General features: G+C 41.7%; 1 protein-coding gene across 2 annotated transcripts in view; it reads right to left on the bottom strand.

The window, feature by feature from the left end:
* Window positions 1-15843, bottom strand: part of LOC139382566 (BRD4 interacting chromatin remodeling complex associated protein) — a 72480-nt gene extending 56637 nt beyond the window's left edge. For both annotated transcript variants that reach the window (XM_071126681.1, XM_071126682.1), the window contains exons 1-2: window positions 15814-15843; window positions 13201-13246 (exon numbers count right to left, since the gene is read on the bottom strand). In XM_071126681.1, the coding sequence (XP_070982782.1) occupies window positions 13201-13241 (41 nt within the window). In that variant the 5' untranslated portion in view covers window positions 13242-13246; window positions 15814-15843. The remainder of the gene's footprint in view (window positions 1-13200; window positions 13247-15813) is intronic.
* Window positions 15844-17388: the final 1545 nt, after the last annotated feature.

Genomic DNA, 17388 nt, shown 5'->3' with positions numbered 1-17388 from the left:
TGAGGATTGTGCAACATTTGCTCATTATTCTTTTACAAAATTCTTCACAATGGTTGTTGATCATTGCTAGACAACAATTTTCAGGTTTTCAAGTAGATTTTAAGTCCAAACTGTAACTCTGCAACTCTGAGAACATTCCCTGTCTTCTTGATAAGCAACACCAGCGTAAATTTGGCCTTGTATTTTATGTTGTTGTCCTGCTGAAAGGTGCTGGAAGGTTAATTCCTCTTCCAGCGTCTGGTGGAAAGCAGGTTTCTCTCTAGGATTTTGCCTGTGCTTAACTCATTAAACGCAGTCATTTCATACCCTTTCGGTTTTTGTTCTGGAAAAACTCCCCAGTTCTTAACTAACTTGAAAACAGTTTAACGGCTGTGATAGTTTTCAACATTGTAGTTACTCCATTATATTGGGGAAAATCCAATAAAACACATTACAAAAGTACCACTCTCCATGTTTTCAAGCATAGTGGTGTCTGCATCATGTTATGGGTATGCTTGTCATCGTTAAGGACAGGAGAGTTTATCAGAACAAAAAAAAAAAAGAAACAGAATAATAATTTCAATAAATTAGCAGTCATGTCTAAAAACATGTCACTGTGTCATTATGGGATGTATAGTGTATATGTGTGTAGGGCGAGAAATCCATTTTGAATTTAGTAAATTTAACACAACAAAAAGTGGAAGAGGTCAAAGGGTATGAATACATCCTGAAGGCACTGCCAATGGCGGTGAGCTTTACACCACTCCGGCCGACGCTTGGCGTTGCGCATGGTGATCTTAGGCTTGTGTGCGGCCGCTCGGCCACGGAAACCCATTTTCACGAAGCTCCCGACGAACAGTTCTGGTGCCGACGTTGCTTGAAGAGGCAGTTTGGAACTCGGTAACGGGGCCAAATGTTTGACATCGAAATCAAAACGTCAAAATGGGTTGAAACAGAAAAATATAAAGGATATTTATGCAGTTCCTTGTGTATTTAGATACATTTAGATTGTATACTTAGAGGTATATATATATATATATATATATATATATATATATATATATCCATTACTACACCAACACAAAAACATAGGACTATAACATGTTGCACGGGGCTCATACAGATATATTGGCAAGTGAAATTCAATGACTTTCAGCAACTTTTTTTAAGCACTTAAATTGTCATTTCGAAAGACCTCAATGTTATATAATTGTATAATTTATATAATAGTTGTACATATAGGGCTTCACATATATGGTGTTATGTTGCGCAACACCCTAAAATTGAAGTGGCTGGAGAGGGGGAGGGGGGGGGGAAGAAAGTGTCCCCACCTCTCTCAAAAAAAACAAAGGCAACAGGAGAACTTATAAATTGGCTGGAATAATCACAAGGACATTTCAAACTCCAAATTCAACGAGCGGGGATGCAAACTGGTGAGGCCCCACCGAAAAAAGGTGACCGTTTCTTGTGTTGCACTGAAAGATGCTAAATAAATCCCTGCTAGGGAGAAAGGGTTAGGGATAGGGATAGGGTTAGGGTTAGGGCTAGGGAGAAAGGCAGGTTTTAACTAATTAAACAACACAGAATATGATCTACATCATCAGTCTCTGTGTGTATTTTTATTTTTTTTAAACAAACAAAGAAACGTAAGGAAATCAATCGAATGTTATTTGTTGCTTTAGACTTTACTGCAAATGACACTCAAGTCCTGCAACAAAACAATCCACTAATATTGCAGTTAGCCACGACAGCCTTTATAATACAACGCTTCTGACCACACACACATTTAAATTATATTGCATTTGGGGTGGGGGGGGGGGGGGATATCTTAAAGTTGAAATAACGTTCAGTCAGGAGAAAAACATGTAATAAACCCCCCCCCCCCCCCCCCCCCACTCACACGTGTTACTGTCAAGTTCAACACAACAAAAACACCTCTCTTTGGGCACACTGCACACTAACACACTGCACACTAACACACTGCACACTAACACACTGCACACTAACACACTGCACACTAACACACTGCACACTAACACACTGCACACTAACACACTGACACACTGCACACTAACACACTGCACACTAACACACTGCACACTAACACACTGCACACTAACACACTGCACACTGCACACTAACACACTGCACACTAACACACTGCACACTAACACACTGCACACTAACACACTGCACACTGCACACTAACACACTAACACACTGCACACACTGCACACTAACACACTGCACACACTGCACACTAACACACTGCACACACTGCACACTAACACACTAACACACTGCACACTAACACACTAACACACTGCACACACTGCACACTAACACACTGCACACTAACACACTGCACACTAACACACTGCACACTAACACACTGCACACTAACACACTGCACACTAACACACTGCACACTAACACACTGCACACTAACACACTGCACATTAACACACTGCACACTAACACACTGCACACTAACACACTGCACACTAACACACTAACACACTGCACATTAACACACTGCACACTAACACACTGCACACTAACACACTGCACACTAACACACTAACACACTGCACACTAACACACTGCACACTAACACACTAACACACTGCACACTAACACACTGCACACTAACACACTGCACACTAACACACTGCACACTAACACACTGCACACTAACACACCGCACACTAACACACCGCACACTAACACACCGCACACTAACACACCGCACACTAACACACCGCACACTAACACACCGCACACTAACACACTGCACACTAACACACTGCACAGTAACACACTGCACACTAACACACTGCACACTAACACACTGCACACTGCACACTAACACACTGCACACTAACACACCGCACACTAACACACCGCACACTAACACACCGCACACTAACACACTAACACACTGCACACTAACACACCGCACACTAACACACCGCACACTAACACACCGCACACTAACACACCGCACACTAACACACCGCACACTAACACACCGCACACTAACACACTGCACACTAACACACTGCACACTAACACACTGCACAGTAACACACTGCACAGTAACACACTGCACACTAACACACTGCACACTAACACACTGCACACTAACACACTGCACACTAACACACTGCACACTAACACACTGCACACTAACACACCGCACACTAACACACCGCACACTAACACACCGCACACTAACACACTAACACACTGCACACTAACACACTGCACACTAACACACTGTACACTAACACACTGCACACTAACACACTGCACAGTAACACACTGCACACTAACACACTGCACACTAACACACTGCACACTAACACACTGCACACTAACACACTGCACACTAACACACCGCACACTAACACACCGCACACTAACACACCGCACACTAACACACTAACACACTGCACACTAACACACTGCACACTAACACACCGCACACTAACACACTGCACACTAACACACTAACACACTAACACACTAACACACCGCATACTAACACACCGCACACTAACACACTGCACACTAACACACTGCACACTAACACACTGCACACTAACACACTGCACACTAACACACTGCACACTAACACACTGCACACTGCACACTAACACACTGCACACTAACACACTGCACACTAACACACCGCACACTAACACACTGCACACTAACACTGCACATTAACACACTGCACACTAACACACTGCACACTAACACACTGCACACTAACACACTGCACACTAACACACTGCACATTAATACACTAACACACTGCACATTAATACACTAACACACTGCACATTAATACACTAACACACTGCACACTAACACACTGCACACTAACACACTGCACACACTGCACAATCGAGAGCATCCTGTCGGGCTGTATCACCGCCTGGTACGGCAACTGCTCCGCCCACAACCGTAAGGCTCTCCAGAGGGTAGTGAGGTCTGCACAACGCATCACCGGGGGCAAACTACCTGCCCTCCAGGACACCTACACCACCCGATGTCACAGGAAGGCCATAAAGATCATCAAGGACATCAACCACCCGAGCCACTGCCTGTTCACCCCGCTATCATCCAGAAGGCGAGGTCAGTACTGGTGCATCAAAGCTGGGACCGAGAGACTGAAAAACAGCTTCTATCTCAAGGCTATCAGACTGTTAAACAGCCACCACTAACACTGAGTGGCTGCTGCCAACACACTGACTCAACTCCAGCCACTTTAATAATGGGAATTGATGGGAAATGTAAAATATATCACTAGCCACTTTAAACAATGCTACCTTATATAATGTTACTTACCCTACATTATTCATCTCATATGCATACGTATATACTGTACTCTATATCATCGACTGTATCCTTATGTAATACATGTATCACTAGCCACTTTAACTATGCCACTTTGTTTACATACTCATCTCATTTGTACATACTGTACTCGATACCATCTACTGTATCCTGCCTATGCTGCTCTGTACCATCACTCATTCATATATCCTTATGTACATATTCTTTATCCCCTTACACTGTGTACAAGACAGTAGTTTTGGAATTGTTAGGTTAGATTACTTGTTGGTTATTACTGCATTGTCGGAACTAGAAGCACAAGCATTTCGCTACACTCGCATTAACATCTGCTAACCATGTGTATGTGACAAATAAAATTTGATTTGATTAACACACTGCACACTAACACACTGCACACTAACACACTAACACACTGCACACTAACACACTGCACACTAACACACATTAACGCACACTAACACACTGCACACTAACACACATTAACGCACACTAACACACTGCACACTGCACACTTTCTGCCATGAGGACATCTGTTCTACAAAGTCCCAGCAGAGCAGGAGACCCTTCGTTGGTATAATTGATCTCTTTGTCTTTCAGGCACACCCCTTTTCATCCACTGTATTGAAAGAGGGAAAGTGTGTGGTGTTCCTTTCACCTCTATAGCAGCATCCTGTTTAAGTCAGGCCCAGCTTCAGCTACGCTTGATCCCCGAATCCACTTGTTTAACAAGCCTCATTTTTTCACCTAATTCTCTCATTCTGAAAATTAACCACATACTGTAGAGGGAAAACATGAGTTCACAGACAGTTTGTTAGCTAGTTAACATTTCACACAGATTGTGTTATAACTTCAGGAACTGTGTTGTGCCTAAATTCTTCCCCCCTGCCAAAATTTGGCATAGCCATTTGACTCTAGCCACAAAATGTAAGAAAATTAGAGAGGGGGGGGGGGGGGCATTTTCTTGCCTGCCGAAATCCCCCCCCCCCTTCTAATTCCCTTAATTTTGTGGCTAGAGTCAAATACTTTCTGTGGCACACACTACTGGAGCTACGAGCATTATTCTGAAGTGTGCCAGGCCTTGCAGTCCCAAAATAGAAGGGGGGGGGGGTAATTATTGTGTGTTATATTAAACAGAGGGAGTGAAATACAGGCAAGCAATAAACATTTCACAACAACTACTAGTTGAATGAGACATGGGAGAGATTATGAATTTTGGCAAAGAGATCTATTTATAGACGAATAAACTTGAAACAAATAGCCAAACCCTAAAACTGCAAACATTACTAGCGCCTACCCCATGATCAATAAAAGGAATTAAACGCAGCCTAACGTGATCATTGACAGCTGCCTTGAAGGATACAAATACAAATTGTTTTCTGCTACTAAGATCAATGTTAAAACGGAGCCTTGGATTACAGCCAGTATCGCTGCAAACGCGCATCGCTCGTTCGCTTACAAACGCGCATCGCTCGTTCGCTTACAAACGCGCATCGCTCGTTCGCTTACAAACGCGCATCGCTCGTTCGCTTACAAACGCGCATCGCTCGTTCGCTTACAAACGCGCATCGCTCGTTCGCTTACAAACGCGCATCGCTCGTTCGCTTACAAACGCGCATCGCTCGTTCGCTTACAAACGCGCATCGCTCGTTCGCTTACAAACGCGCATCGCTCGTTCGCTTACAAACGCGCATCACTCGTTCGCTTACAAACGCGCATCGCTCGTTCGCTTACAAACGCGCATCGCTCGTTCGCTTACAAACGCGCATCGCTCGTTAACCTATTTTGTTAATTAAAACGTCAAATTTCGCCTAAAGGTGACTAGTTTGTATTTCTGAAGTAGGCTACTTCAAGCCCCTTGGTACTGTTGAAAATCGCTGGAAACCAAAATGTATTTGTCATGATATTTCATTACCAGATCATACTGTGAAGCCCGCTAGGCTGTCATTCGTTGTCATTGTATACAGAATAATTCATATGAATAGTGTCGGGTGTTGCGCAATAGTGTATCCTAAATAATTGCGCACAGTAGGCTCGGTGTCCAATCCGAGGCGCAAAAACACATGAAAGTATTACATTGACGCTTTCTCTGTTAAATCTAACGAGACCCTGCTGTAAATGAAGCAGACAGCAACAGATGATCAACATCAAGTCACTAGGTACGTCTTCACCGCATAACAAATAACATAGCAACATTTTCATGGATATTCCTCTCGGATACTTTTTTTTGGTTCACATGGGCTGTTAGTGCATCCAACGCAACATCATCTTTTCATCACTTGACATGGGCTGTTAGTGCATCCAACGCAACATCATCTTTTCATCACTTGACATGGGCTGTTAGTGCATCCAATGCAACATCATCTTTTCATCACTTGACTTGTCATTTTAAAAAAAATCCTTAAATGGATCAGATGATGTGTGAAAACATCACAACTTAATTAAAAACAGCTCAACATCAAATCGTATTTGTCACATGTGCGGAATACAAGTGTAGACCGTACCGTGAAATGCTTACTTACAAGGCAGTTCAATAAATAGAGTTAAGAAAATATTTACTAAAAAGACTAAAGTAAAAAAAATTATAGAAAGTAACAATAAAATAACAATAATGAGGCTATATACAGGGTGTTACGGTACAGAGTCAATGTGGAGGCTATATACAGGGTGTTACGGTACAGAGTCAATGTGGAGGCTATATACAGGGTGTACCGGTACAGAGTCAATGTGGAGGCTATATACAGGGTGTACCGGTACAGAGTCAATGTGGAGGCTATATACAGGGGGTACCGGTACAGAGTCAATGTGGAGGCTATATACAGGGTGTTACGGTACAGAGTCAATGTGGAGGCTATATACAGGGTGTACCGGTACAGAGTCAATGTGGAGGCTATATACAGGGTGTACCGGTACAGAGTCAATGTGGAGGCTATATACAGGGGGTACCGGTACAGAGTCAATGTGGAGGCTATATACAGGGGGTACCGGTACAGAGTCAATGTGGAGGCTATATACAGGGTGTACCGGTACAGAGTCAATGTGGAGGCTATATACAGGGGGTACCGGTACATAGTCAATGTGGAGGCTATATACAGGGTGTACCGGTACAGAGTCAATGTGGAGGCTATATACAGGGTGTACCGGTACAGAGTCAATGTGGAGGCTATATACAGGGGGTACCGGTACAGAGTCAATGTGGAGACTATATACAGGGGGTACCGGTACAGAGTCAATGTGGAGGCTATATACAGGGGGTACCGGTACAGAGTCAATGTGGAGACTATATACAGGGTGTTACGGTACAGAGTCAATGTGGAGGCTATATACAGGGGGTACCGGTACAGAGTCAATGTGGAGGCTATACAGTGCCTTGCGAAAGTATTCAGCCCCCTTGAACTTTGCGACCTTTTGCCACATTTCAGGCTTCAAACATAAAGATATAAAACTGTATTTTTTTGTGAAGAATCAACAACAAGTGGGACACAATCATGAAGTGGAACGACATTTATTGGATATTTCAAACTTTTTTAACAAATCAAAAACTGAAAAATTGGGCGTGCAAAATTATTCAGCCCCTTTACATTCAGTGCAGCAAACTCTCTCCAGAAGTTCAGTGAGGATCTCTGAATGATCCAATGTTGACCTAAATGACTAATGATGATAAATACAATCCACCTGTGTGTAATCAAGTCTCCGTATAAATGCACCTGCACTGTGATAGTCTCAGAGGTCCGTCAAAAGCGCAGAGAGCATCATGAAGAACAAGGAACACACCAGGCAGGTCCGAGATACTGTTGTGAAGAAGTTTAAAGCCGGATTTGGATACAAAAAGATTTCCCAAGCTTTAAACATCCCAAGGAGCACTGTGCAAGCGATAATATTGAAATGGAAGGAGTATTAGACCACTGCAAATCTACCAAGACCTGGCCGTCCCTCTAAACTTTCAGCTCATACAAGGAGAAGACTGATCAGAGATGCAGCCAAGAGGCCCATGATCACTCTGGATGAACTGCAGAGATCTACAGCTGAGGTGGGAGACTCTGTCCATAGGACAACAATCAGTCGTATATTGCACAAATCTGGCCTTTATGGAAGAGTGGCAAGAAGAAAGCCATTTCTTAAAGATATCCATAAAAAGTGTCGTTTAAAGTTTGCCACAAGCTACCTGGGAGACACACCAAACATGTGGAAGAAGGTGCTCTGGTCAGATGAAACCAAAATTGAACTTTTTGGCAACAATGCAAAACGTTATGTTTGGCGTAAAAGCAACACAGCTGAACACACCATCCCCACTGTCAAACATGGTGGTGGCAGCATCATGGTTTGGGCCTGCTTTTCTTCAGCAGGGACAGGGAAGATGGTTAAAATTGATGGGAAGATGTATGGAGCCAAATACAGGATCATTCTGAAAGAAAACCTGATGGAGTCTGCAAAAGACCTGAGACTGGGACGGAGATTTGTCTTCCAACAAGACAATGATCCAAAACATAAAGCAAAATCTACAATGGAATGGTTCAAAAATAAACATATCCAGGTGTTAGAATGGCCAAGTCAAAGTCCAGACCTGAATCCAATCGAGAATCTGTGGAAAAAACTGAAAACTGCTGTTCACAAATGCTCTCCATCTAACCTCACTGAGCTCGAGCTGTTTTGCAAGGAGGAATGGGAAAAAATGTCAGTCTCTCGATGTGCAAAACTGATAGAGACATACCCCAAGCGACTTACAGCTGTAATCGCAGCAAAAGGTGGCGCTACAAAGTATTAACTTAAGGGGACTGAATAATTTTGCACGCCCAATTTTTCAGTTTTTGATTTGTTAAAAAAGTTTGAAATATCCAATAAATGTCGTTCCACTTCATGATTGTGTCCCACTTGTTGTTGATTCTTCACAAAAGAATACAGTTTTATATCTTTATGTTTGAAGCCTGAAATGTGGCAAAAGGTCGCAAAGTTCAAGGGGGCCGAATACTTTCGCAAGGCACTGTATACAGGGTGTACCGGTACAGAGTCAATGTGGAGGCTATATACAGGGGGTACCGGTACAGAGTCAGTGTGCGGGGGTACAGGTTAGTTGAGGTAATATGTACATGTAGGGGTGAAGTGACTATACATAGATAATAAAACAGCAAGAAGTTGCAGTGTAACAATAAAGAGGGAGGGTGTCAATGTAAATAGTCCGGGTGGCATTTGATTAATTGATAATTGGTCTTATGGATTTGGAGTAGAAGCTGTTAAGGAGCCCTTTGGACCTAGACTTGGCATTACGGTACCGCTTGCCGTGCGGTAGCAGAGAAAACAGTCACTTGGGTGACCGAAGTCGTTGAGGATGTTTAGGGCCTTCCTCTGACACCGCCTGGTATAGAGGTCCTGGATGACAGGAAGCTTGGCCCCAGTGATGTACTGGGCCGTACGCACTACCCTCTGTAGAACCTTACGGTCAGATGTTGAGCAGTTACCATACCGGGCGGTGATGCAACCAGTCAGGATGCTCTCGTTGGTGCAGCTGTAGAACTTATTGAGGATCGGGGATCCATGCCAAATCTTTTCAGTCTCCTGAACGGGAATAGGCGTTGTTGTGCCCTCTTCACGACTGTCTTGGTGTGTTTATACCATGATAGTTTGTTGGGGATATGGACACCAAGGAACTTGAAACTCTCAACCTGCTCTACTACAGCCCCATCGATGTAGTCCACGATCAGCTCCTTTGTCTTGATCACGTTGAGGGAGGTTGGTGACACCACTGAGGATCAACATGGAGGATGTGTTGTTGCCTACCCTCACCACCTGGGGCGGCCCATCAGGAAGTCCAGGATCCAGTTGCAGAGGGAGGTGTTTAGTCCCAGGGTCCTTAGCTTAGTGATGAGCTTTGTGGACACTATGGTGTTGAATGCTGAGCTGTAGTCAATGAATATCATTCTCACATAGGTGTTCCTTTTGTCCAGGTGGGAAAGGGCAGTGTTGAGTGCAATAGAAATTGCATCATCTGTGTATCTGTTTGGGCGGTATGCAAATTGGAGTGGGTCTAGGGTTTCTGGGATGATGGTGTTGATGTGAGCCATGACCAGCCTTTCAAAGCACTTTGTGGCTACGGACGTGAGTGCTACGGGGCGGTAGTCATTTAGGTAGGTTACCTTCGCTTTCTTGGGCACAAGGACAATGGTGGTCTGTTTGAAACATGTAGGTATTATAGACTCGGTCAGCGAGAGGTTGAAAATGTCAGTGAAAACACTTGCCAGTTGGTCCGTGCATGCACTGAGTACACAACCTGGTAATCCGTCTGGCAAATGCGCATCCAATAGGTATTCTGCCACGTTAATGACACTATCAATTTGGGTTTTAAGTATCAAGGTAAGGTGACTCTTTCGGCGTGAAGCATTCGATTTTGCAATTGCGTACGTTTTTGGGGGATTTGTGAGCCCATGAAAACTGTTGTTTTCACCCCGTAACATAAGGAAACACTGAATGTTATGAGAACTGTCCGACAGCTAGATCCAGGATTCGATGTCTAATTTAACAGATTAATCTATGATATAAGGACAACTTTCACTGCCATAAATGCAAGGACAGAAAAGTAAATGTTCTACATCACAACATTTTGGGCAAATCTGTCAAGAAACCAACCACGATAAAGGGTTAAGCATAGATTTTTAAATCAACTCGTGAATTGTATTGAATATACTAGAGGTTGACCGATTAATCGGAATGGCCGATCTCAAGTTTTCATAACAATCGGAATTGATTGATATTTTTGGACACCGATTTGGCCGATAATTTAACCTTTATTTAACTAGGGAAAGTCAGTTAAGAACACATTCTTATTTTCAATGACGGCCTAGGAACAGTGAGTTAACTGGTCTAGGAACAGTGGGTTAACTGGTCTAGGAACAGTGGGTTAACTGGTCTAGGAACAGTGGGTTAATTAACTGGTCTAGGAACAGTGGGTTAACTGCCTTGTTCAGGGGCAGAAAGACAGATTTGTACCTTGTCAGCCCGGGGATTCAATCTTGCAACCTTACAGTTAACTTGTCCAACGCTCTAACCACCTGATTACATTGCACTCCACAAGGAGCCTGCCTGTTACGCGAATGCAGTAAGCCAAGGTAAGTTGCTAGCTAGCATTAAACTTATCTTATAAAAAACAATCAATCATAATCACTAGTTAACTACACATGGTTGATGATATTACTAGTTTATCTAGCGTGTCCTGCATTGCATATCATCGATGCTGTGCATATCGTTGCTCCAATGTGTACCTAACCATAAACATCAATGCCTTTCTTAAAATCAATACACAGAAGTATATATTTTTAAACCTGCATATTTAGCTAAAAGAAATCCAGGTTAGCAGGCAATATTAACCAGGTGAAATTGTGTCACTTCTCTTGTGTTCATTGCACGCAGAGTCAGTGTATATGCAACAGTTTGGGCCGCCTAATTTGCCAGAATTTTACGTAATTATGACATAACATTGAAGGTTGTACAATGTAACAGCAATATTTAGACTTATGGATGCCACCCGTTAGATAAAATACGGAACGGTTCCGTATTTCACTGAAAGAATAAACGTCTTGTTTTCGAGATGATAATTTCCGGATTCGACCATATTAATGACCAACGGCTAGTATTTCTGTGTGTTATTAAGTTATAATTAAGTCTACGATTTGATAGAGCAGTCTGACTGAGCGGTGGTAGGCAGCAGCAGGCTCGTAAGCATTCATTCAAACAGCACTTTCGTGCGTTTGCCAGCAGCTATTTATGACTTCAAGCCTATCAACTCCCGAGATTAGGCTGGTGTAACCGAAGTGAAATGGCTAGCTAGTTAGCGGGGTGTGCGCTAATAGCGTTTCAAACGTCACTCGCTCTGAGACATGGAGTGGTTGTTCCCCTTGCTCTGCATGGGTAATGCTGCTTCGAGGGTGGCTGTTGTGTTGCTGGTTCGAGCCCAGGGAGGAGCGAAGAGAGGGATGGAAGCTATACTGTTACACTGGCAATACTAAAGTGCCTATTAGAACACCCAATAGTCAAAGGTTAATGAAATACAAATGGTATAGAGGGAAATAGTCCTATAAATACTATAATAACTACAACCTAAAACCTCTTACCTGGGAATATTGAAGTCTCCTGTTAAAAGGAACTACAAACTTTCATATGTTCTCATGTTCTGAGCAAGGAACTTAAACGTTAGCTTTTTTACATGGCACATATTGCACTTTTACTTTCTTCTCCCAACACTTTGTGTTTGCATTATTTAAACCAAATTGAACATGTTTCATTTTATTTGAGGCTAAATTGATTTTATTGATGTATTATATTAAGTTAAAATAAGTGTTCATTCAGTATTGTTGTAATTGTCATTATTACAAATAAATTTGCTTAAAAATCGGCCGATTAATCGTTATCGCCTTTTTTTTTGGTCCTCCAATAATCGGTATCGGTTTTGAAAAATCATAATCGGTCAACCTCTAGAATATACCCATCTTCCCCCATATATCTTAATGTAATTACAGGAAAATAACTGGCAGATTATTATCAATGATTTATCAACAGCTGTAACAAGTTGTCCATAGATTGAAATATAATTTCCACTGTTAGTCTCTACGATCTGAGTAATGGATATGGTGATCTGTTTTACTTGACAAGCGTTAATGTCGAACCCTGTGACGATATTGAAAACAACAACATCCTGTGGCTATTTTAGAAATACACCCCCCCTAGGTATAGGGGTAGTATACCTGCCCAAGCCTACAACATAGACTAAACCAATGTCTTGGTCAGGTATACTAGATGTTCTGTTCAGTGGATAGTAGAATATAAATCAATTGTTTGACGAGGATGAATAGCTTGGATATATGAACTCACCAAATGACATCTAGCAGGCACCTGCCATCTTCATCGTCCATGTCAACTGAAAACACATTAAACATCCCCCCCAACAATATTTAGTTCAATACATCAATCATTGCATTCACCACTCCAGTATAAACAGAGGGGGGGGGGGGGGGGGGGGGGCTATAGTGGTAGGCTATATCAAACAAAGCTTGTGCAATCCTTTTGGTAAACCAACATACTATCAACAAGGTGTAGCCTATATTTGGGATACAAAGATACTAGCAATGATGCAAACAAAGACTAACTGCATCATTATTGCATGAATATTCATTTCTAACGTGCATCTCTTTAAAGGGGCTTTATAAATTCCCATAATCCAACCATCCAGGAAGTGCTGTGAGGAGGTTCTCTGTGTAATTGTCCTTCCAACTTGGCTACGGTGACAGTCTGATAACCGTTTTTTAGGGGGAAGTTGTTTTATTTTTCTACATTTTCTGTTCGATATATATATATTAAAAAAAAAGACTTCCACCGAGGTCCTAGGATACAGTACATGTTAGTCACAAGGTTCAAAAACCTAAACAAAGCATTGCGATACCACGACACTTCCATTTCCCCCCCAAAAAAGAAAACGTCACCAAAATGATGCCAGCGCTTTGATGTGTCCGGAAGGCTTTCATTGTTGTGATTCTGAATGGTCAGATATCTAGCAACAATGACAAGAAGCTGTCAAGTGGCGAGTTGTATGTAGGTGTTTCTTGATACCACGTCTTGTTTTGAGATGTTTTGACTGATGTCATGTCTATGCTAATATGGCTCAAATTCGCTAGCAAGCTAACCAACAACTAACAATGTATTTGAGACGAGCGCAAATGTATGTATATTTTTATAAACATTTCGAGACTAAATTTTGTTTAAGTGTTGTCTGTTTTGCCCCACAGTTGCACAGGGGTTGGGGCAAAACAGATGGGGTTGGCTTAGGTTGTTAACATGGACACTATATTTTGTCTCCAATGTTTATTGAAAACATAATTAAAGTGGCACAATGTGCACTTGCCTCTCGAATACATCGTTACAGTTGGTTGACGTTTGCTTACTAACAAATATTAGCATAAACGTGACATCAGTCAAAACACCTCGTGGTATCAAGAACAAGATCAAACGAGCTACTTACGATTCGTCACAGATTTGAGCAGAACAGAGCTATGTTGTTTTCGCCACACGAAAACCACCAGAGAACAACCAGGTTGAAATATAGATAGGGACAGGAATTTTTTTTTTTTTTACAAAACTTTCTAGATTTATTTAACTGGTCTCGCCCAGAAGGTCAGGACTAATGACATACATAGCCTATTGATGATTAGTGATCTGAAATCTTAATTGATGCTCTTGAATTAGTTATCTTGCTATTACACCCCCCCCCCCCCCCCCCCCCCAAAAAAAATGTGAGCATTACAATAAAGCAGTTATTTTTGTAGGCCAAGTTAAGCATGCATACAACATAACACCTCTGCTTGAATATCACCACGATCTGTTCACAATAAAATGTGATACCCTTTCCTTGAGCAAATCACCTTCTGGGTTAAAAACGCGCGTTTTTCACTCACTCGGTTATCATTCAATGTTCAGATTTATTTAAAATGGTATTTATATATATATATATATATATATATATATATATACACACACACGTAGAGAGAAGAATAATAGCTATAGTCAGAGAGGCCGATTGTTCATGTTACCAGTAAACAGTACGGAGATGTTGCTGAAACCAGCTATGTTTTAAATCTCTCTGCTCGTATCGTCTCGACATAAACTAGTAGATTCTGAGATCAGAGAGGCGGAGACGAGCAGCAGCGGACTTGCGCCGAGAAAAAAAAAACACTTAGATATATATATATATATAGAGAGAGAGGACAAATCTCCATTTGCCGCTCTCCATAATGTTGGTTGGTAGCTAAAGCGGTTGTGGCCATTGCACAGCCAGCAGGGCAGAGAGGAAGAGCGGTGCGCAGCATATGAATGGGAGGGACACTGCGAGCGGCTGGCTAGTTTAAGGTGCTTTCACTTAACGTTGTATGCCTCCAATGTAGTGACACGATCATATAATTGTTTTTGCCCTGTTGCTACTGGGTTTCCTCTAAAACAATTCGCGTGTTCGTTTGATGTCTATTTGTCTGAATCTGCTAGCTATTTTTGAACCTTTTGATGCATAGCTTTCATTTCGTTAGCATTAGCTGCTAAGTAGCTAACATTCTATCAACATTCTGGTGTTAACAGATTCAGACATTTGACAAGTAAAAACATCACAAGAGGGTGTACTATCGAAACACTTGTAATGCACGGTAGCGTTGCATCCTATCTTTCCCGATGCATTATTTTGTTTGTCTTAATAAAATGCAATTGCGTAAGCCAGCTCTCCTTGCAAGCAAAATATGAGTTAATGTTGGAATACTCTTGGACCAGGGGGTATTTGCTTGGGAATTCGTTGGAAAATGAAAGGGTTTGTCTCGCCGTACAGGACTACGGCGTTTAGATCAAGGCAGATGCGAGGTTTGCAATCCTCTTGCAGTACGCAAATGTTGCAGCTTTAATATAGTTATTCAGATTAATAGAGAAATTGCTACATTGTAACAAACTCACCCGAGACGATAGAGGTGCAGGCAGCGCGGGGTCTCCAGGACAGCCTCGCACGGGCTTCCATACAGGACCCGGATACAGGCAGGAAACAGAGGACCGTTGAGTTCGCCTGCTCAAAAATCATTGTTTTGTGTGCATTCATTCAATAGAAAAAAATCCCTCAACCTTTCATGAACCCTGAGCGCCAGTTTATCGATCATAGTAAAACAGCCAATGTTCCAGTTTAGGCAAGTTAAAAATGTTAGTTTAGGTTTCAAATGATTTCTCTGTCATACAGATGAGTATATGTTTGCAAACCTTTATTTTACTGTCAATAAACAAAACATATTTAAACAGTGTGCAGTTTTGTAATAGCTTTAAGTGTATATTCACTGTTAGAAACTAATAGAGACATTATCACTTGTATTTCCCATCATAATTCAACTGGGTTACGGTTATGCTATTAGCATTTTATGTCTGAGATTGTGGTAATAACCAATCCACGTCTCAAGGCTTAAACGTCCTTCTTTAACCTGTCTTCTCCCCTTCATCTTCAGCTGCAGGACGAGTTTTTTTTATTCAGCGGATGGTCAGGGTCACGAACATAACTACAAATCATTTGTAGACTGCAAATTGAATGCAAGAAGCCCAAACATATATAATATTTGACTAAACACCTAATCATTTCAAACCTTGTTTACATTTGTATACAATCACGTGTCTCTATTATGCGTGAGAATACTAGGGAACAGATTTGTAAAAATGAAAATAACTTGGGAGTTGATTTCCTTAAATTTGTCCGGTGTTTTTTGTCCAAACATGAAAATAAATAAATGTTTTTTTTTTTGCTCCGGTTGGAGAACACTGACCTACATTGAAGTGGACTTAACAAGTGATCATAGCTTTCACCTGGTCAGTCCATGTCATGGAAAGAGCAGATGTTTTTAATGTTTTGTCCATAGCATTAAAATACCAGTAGGTATGTGTCCTGAAGTAAATACACAGGCGATCCACCTCTGCCTCAGAGCTGCATTAGTGACAAAGCTATTTTATTTGTGATTAAATATATATTGTTATATGATTGGCCAATATCAACAAAAAAATGTTTTTAAATAAAAAAAAAATTTAAAAAAGAGGGCATGATCAGTTCAAATAATGACTACAAAAAGATGTGTGTTTAGGTCATTTCCCTCCAGCATACAGGGAAAGTGATTGGCAGTTTTAAAGAGCTATTTTTCCTAGGGGCGTGGTTTGGGTTGTTGTTTACACTCAGTGATTGGTTGAATTTGAATGAGGACTCGAGATCGTTTGTCCATTTGGGTGTGGTTACAGAAAGCTCTTCTAGCTGATCTTGACACTACATTCTAATCATATATTAATGAAAATGTACACACTTTGGCCTTTTCATAAAAATCGTTCACCCATGGGGTTGAATGAAACACGTAATTTGTGAATGCAGCATGCATTTAGAGGACATTTAGAATATCCGACCACTGGCACGTGGCCAACTCTGAGAAAGGTCATATCACTCAGCATACTATTACGAGCAAAGGTATTTTGCAAGCTACTTCCTTGACATCTATGCATGTTTAACCATCA

This window comes from Oncorhynchus clarkii, chromosome 24 (assembly GCF_045791955.1).
Source record: "Oncorhynchus clarkii lewisi isolate Uvic-CL-2024 chromosome 24, UVic_Ocla_1.0, whole genome shotgun sequence".
Classification (NCBI taxonomy): domain Eukaryota; kingdom Metazoa; phylum Chordata; class Actinopteri; order Salmoniformes; family Salmonidae; genus Oncorhynchus; species Oncorhynchus clarkii.
Note: the sequence above shows the minus strand (reverse complement) of the source record. Positions and strands in the feature narration are given on the sequence as shown.